Source organism: Asterias rubens, chromosome 17, assembly GCF_902459465.1.
Source record: "Asterias rubens chromosome 17, eAstRub1.3, whole genome shotgun sequence".
NCBI classification, from domain to species: Eukaryota; Metazoa; Echinodermata; class Asteroidea; order Forcipulatida; family Asteriidae; genus Asterias; species Asterias rubens.
In genome coordinates, this window is record NC_047078.1 from 5,864,700 (window position 1) to 5,869,589 (window position 4,890).

At 45.2% G+C, this 4,890-nt stretch overlaps 1 protein-coding gene across 1 annotated transcript; it reads right to left on the minus strand.

Annotated features, from left to right (window-relative positions):
* Positions 1 to 690: 690 nt before the first annotated feature.
* Positions 691 to 4,294, minus strand: LOC117301648. The gene has a single exon (XM_033785671.1). The coding sequence runs from the start codon at positions 4,267 to 4,269 to the stop codon at positions 787 to 789; it is 3,483 nt and encodes a 1,160-aa protein (XP_033641562.1). The 5' UTR covers positions 4,270 to 4,294; the 3' UTR covers positions 691 to 786.
* Positions 4,295 to 4,890: the final 596 nt, after the last annotated feature.

A 4,890-nucleotide genomic window follows, 5' to 3' on the forward strand; every position in this document is an offset into this window, starting at 1 on the left:
CTGCCGTGGGCCCAACCCCTCACCACTGCGTGGCTCGCCCTAATTACATTAGCCCACCTCCGCCAGGGTCGACACACCTCACTTCCAGTCCGGCAAAACAACATTGAAAACAAGCCATATTTGCTTGCTGGACTGCGATTAGGTGTGCGTTCCTTCATCATTACTACTTCCGAGATTTGCGGTAAAGGTCTATAGACCTTATGCATTGACGTCATCCAGCGGCCATCTAAGTGGAAAAACGGTGACGAAACAATGGAAACGCACAGATTTGTACGCGCGGCGCACAGGATTGGCCAATGAACAACCTCCTTTTGACCTCTAGGTGAGGGCGCCCTACTGAAATGACGCCATGTGCATAAGGTCTATTCATTGTTTACACGGTAGTCTGAGCATATGCACATAACCGAGAACCTTGGATTTCACTTGGTAAGTTTGCTGCCACCTAGCGTCCAAGTATCCCCATTGTCAAGATTTTACAAAAACTACAAAAAACACAATTTCCAATAAGTTTTAAAAACAGCAGTCGATAGTCTTTTTAGGCACAAAATGGCTCATTAGATGAAAGGCACTGAACATAAAATGTATCTACTAAAAATTTGCTGCACTTTTTGCGTGCTACTGGCATTCAGCTGTTGTTTGCTTATCCTGAAAACCACGTGGAAAGTTGGTTGGTAATCCTGTTTTTATTAAGGAAGAAATTTCAAGCTAAGCAAATTTATGTGCTGACAGGCTTTATGAAATTGAGCCCCGAACATCACATCTTTGCAAAAATAAGGCAACATTTTATCAAGGCTTTAACAACTGAATGCAGCAAATACCTCCATAGCCATCGTCAAGGTATAAATGCCAACTTGAAGATTCGTTGTTACATCTCACCGCGTCCCAAGATATATTATTTAACTTCACGGCGAGCATGCCGTGCGGACTACTTCCCAACAGCGGATGAACACCACGTAATCCGCCAGACACATCAAACCAGTACAGTATCTCTGTCTCCATATCATGGCGCTCCGTAGAGACGGTTGCCGTGACAACAAAGCCAACAGATTGATTGACGTAGCACACCTCAGTGGGGATCCCAGGCAAAGCTACGTCAGCCATGATCTCAACCGACAATGTACTACAAGAGGACGACGTCTTGACACTTTGAGGAGTTGTCTTTAGGATTAGAACACGATTAGCAAGACCCAGAAAGATCCTTAGAGAACATGTTGTTGAGCTGTTGCTCTTTGACTCTGAACAGAATTCTGTTGAAGAACCTTCTCGCTGTGTAGTTAGAGCAAGTACCCGCAAGAAACGGAATTCTCGTTCAACTAAGAGACCGTCGTGACTTCTTCGGCCCATCTCTCTGTCCTTGATTGGGCCCAGGGCTCGAATGACACTCAAAGGTGTTAAACTACCAGCGTCTAAGACTACAACACCCGAAGGGTTAGCAACAAAGGCCACACCACCCGCCACCTGAAAGCTTTCGATCTTAGGGCAGCAGTACCTCTCACAAGTCTCCTCCCGGACGTTCAAAGAGACCAGATTAGTCTTAAGCTTGTCACAACCCAATATATGCCACCCATAAGAAGTTGTGAAGCTCATGCAGCCATGAAACACTCCGGTTGTATCTCTTTGTCGCATTAGAACAACACCATGTGCATCAAAGACTACCAGGACGTTCTTGGTTTCAATGCTACTTGCTGATAGTGTCTGAGCATATGCAAAGAAGACCTTGCTACCAGGAGATTTCCAAGAGTCTGTCTGCTTAGGAATCTCCCAAAATGACACTTGAGAATCGTCTAGGTTACCAGAAGCCGAGACATCAAACAATCCAGCAAAATGTACAACTGGAGCCTGGAAAGTTTTATCGTCAATACAGTTAACAAATACTAATACATTGTCTCGTTGTGATTTGTAGGGCTCTAATGCACACAGACAGCTTAGAACCACAGTGCTTTCCCCAACAAATACAATATTGGACACTCGAACGACCTGAGGAGGGGGCAGACATTGATGAATCAACTTCTCGTTCCAATCTTCAAGTGCATGACTGTATAATCTAGAGAGGCGTCCTTGTTTTGTGTTGATGAATTCTCGGAGTAAACCTGGCCCAATCTGGTGACCACGATCTACGCAGACGTCGAGGATGAGTCTTACCTCTCTTTCTGTCTGTGGGCGATTTCTGAACTGGTTGTTTTCTTCAAGACACTTCAAGATGGCATCTCGTCCTGCCTGTAGAACCACAGATCGCAGGTCTACCTTTAGATATATGGATCCTTGTCTGTATAACAACAAAGCGTTGTGGTGCACTATTCCAGGTGATCTCTGATAGAGGTTGTAGTCGTCTTGATGATACCCAAAGATGTTGTAATTAACAATTTCATTTGAGACGAGCAGGCTGCAAGTTGCACCTGTTGTTTTATTTGTGAACAGGTGGACTGGAGTTGGGATAAATGTATCAGCACGGAATCCACATGAGTGGGAGTTATTTGGTCTACCTTGGCTGTTTAAAACAAATGGCAGTTCGGGATCGACTGCTGGTAAAGCTGGTTGATGGCCTTCATCCTTCTGGTAGAGGTTATCCCACTCCTGCACCTCAATGGGTCGATCCTGATCAGGAAAGCAAACAGCTCCAGTGTAAGGGTCGAGAAGAAGAGATGTTATCGGTGGAAGGTTCCCCACGAAGGTTCCAGTCAGAAAACCATCAGTTGTTATTTTGAGTTTTGGCGTAGCTCCACAAACATCAAACATACGACTGGAGCTTTTCTGATCTTGAAGGCACTCCGGGTAACACAGAACCCGTCTCCATAACAACGGCATACAACCAATGGCCTGACTTTTATCTCCCGTTTCTACAATTCGGTCGGTCAGCCATTTTGAAAATGTCCTCCACGGATTGACCGTGTTCTTGTTTTGTTCGAAACATGCAATCGTACCAGGTACCTCGTTTCTCTGGTAATATCTACTGAATTTGTCGTATGCAAGAATCGCCCCTTCTTCGACCCCAAGGAGAGCTCGAATCAGAGACAAATGAAAATAACAATTTCGATTCTTCAGAGCAAGACTGCTTATTCGTAACTCCATCTGGAGTAACCACTCCTTGTTCTTATCATCAGCACGTGGTTTTTCTGGCAGGTTGACACACACACCCGTATGACAATGCAACATGGACACCAGCGCGGCGTGGCCGATCTTTGATGGGACGTGAGGCTCACGTAACACGGTGTCCCAATCAGCTATGGCCCGCTCTGCGTGCCGCTGGTCCATCTGTCCTTGGTCGGCAGCCGAAGCACAGAGTATCCGAGAATGAAGATCGAACGAATCATCGGTGATACATTCAACTGCATTACAGTAGAACCGACACGCAATTTCTGGTTGGTCTGCTTGGGCCATCATCCTCCCCAACTCATTGAAGTAAATCCCTTTTTGCAAGCTTCCAAATGACGGCTCAAACTTTCCATCAAGATCCAAATCCAAATCCTCATTTGGGATAAGTGCAGTGATGCAAAGGGTAGCACCAACTGCTTTGCTGATATAACCACGGCACCACCACACATACACCATTGCAATATCGAAGCATTGTTTCACCAACACGGGCGCCCATTGGACAAGACATGCATTTACTCTACGAACGTAGAGCTTCATAACCTCCTGGCCATCACTACTCCGTAATCCTGAATCTAAAACAGTCGTCGGTAGTAGCATGTTGATGAGGTGCGCTAGGACAGCTATACACCAATCGCTCGCATCACAACCATCGACTGTTTCCGGTAAGGGGAGCATTCCTGGTAGGTGGAGAATACTAGGATCGTATCTGGTTCCCATCTCACCCTCTATGTGTCTAGTGTCTCGACGGAACAGTTGCAGTCTATTTCCAAGCGGGTCAAAGGTCGTCTTGATATGGTTACTGACCGACCGTTCTGCCTCCGTGAGAGCTTTGACTAACCAGTTAAACCGTACGTCCCGCAGCCATCTTTGATGACGAAACGACGCCACTAAATGACAAAGACCGGGAATTTTGCTGAGGATCCGGTCAGATCTTCCCCGGGGAGTGTCTACAATTTTCAGGCACATGTTTGAGAGTGAAGGGATCAATCGGGTAATGCTACATTCCACCTCGTCTAAATAATCAGCATATTCATTTTTTAATTGTGAAGCTTCTTCGTTGTCGTTTCTATCGCCAGTAATGCTATGTCTTAGTTCAGGTAGATTATGATATGACGACGTTTGGTTGCCTTGGTTACTCTCCATTTTCCTCATATACAACAACTTGTTATTGAACATAAAAAATAATATCCTCTGTATATATAACAAGAATCAATTTAATGTGGTTTGGAATACTATAGCTCACTTTCATACATTGGTGATGTTCACAATGGGTAACAAGGTGACAAACTAAAGCACAGTGGGTAAGAAGGTACCAAACTAAGGCACAATGGGTAAGAAGGTACCAAACTAAGGCACAATGGGTAAGAAGGTGACAAACTAAGGCACAATGGGTCACAAGGTGACACACTAAGGCACAATGGGTAACAAGGTACCAAACTAAGGCACAATGGGTCACAAGGTGACACACTAAGGCACAATGGGTCACAAGGTGACCAAACTAAGGCACTAATGGGTAACAATGTGAGAAACTAAGGCACAATGGGGGTAAGAAGGTACAAAACTAAGGCACAATGGGTAACCAGGTGACAAACTAAGACACAATGGGTAACAATGTGACGAACTAAGGCACAATGGGTAACAAGTTGACAAAACTAAGGCACTAATGGGTAACAATGTGAGAAACTAAGGCACACTGGGTAACAAGGTGACAAACTAAGGCACAATGGGTAACAAGGTGACACACTAAGGCACAATGGGTAACAAGGTGACACACTAAGGCACAATGGGTAACAAGGT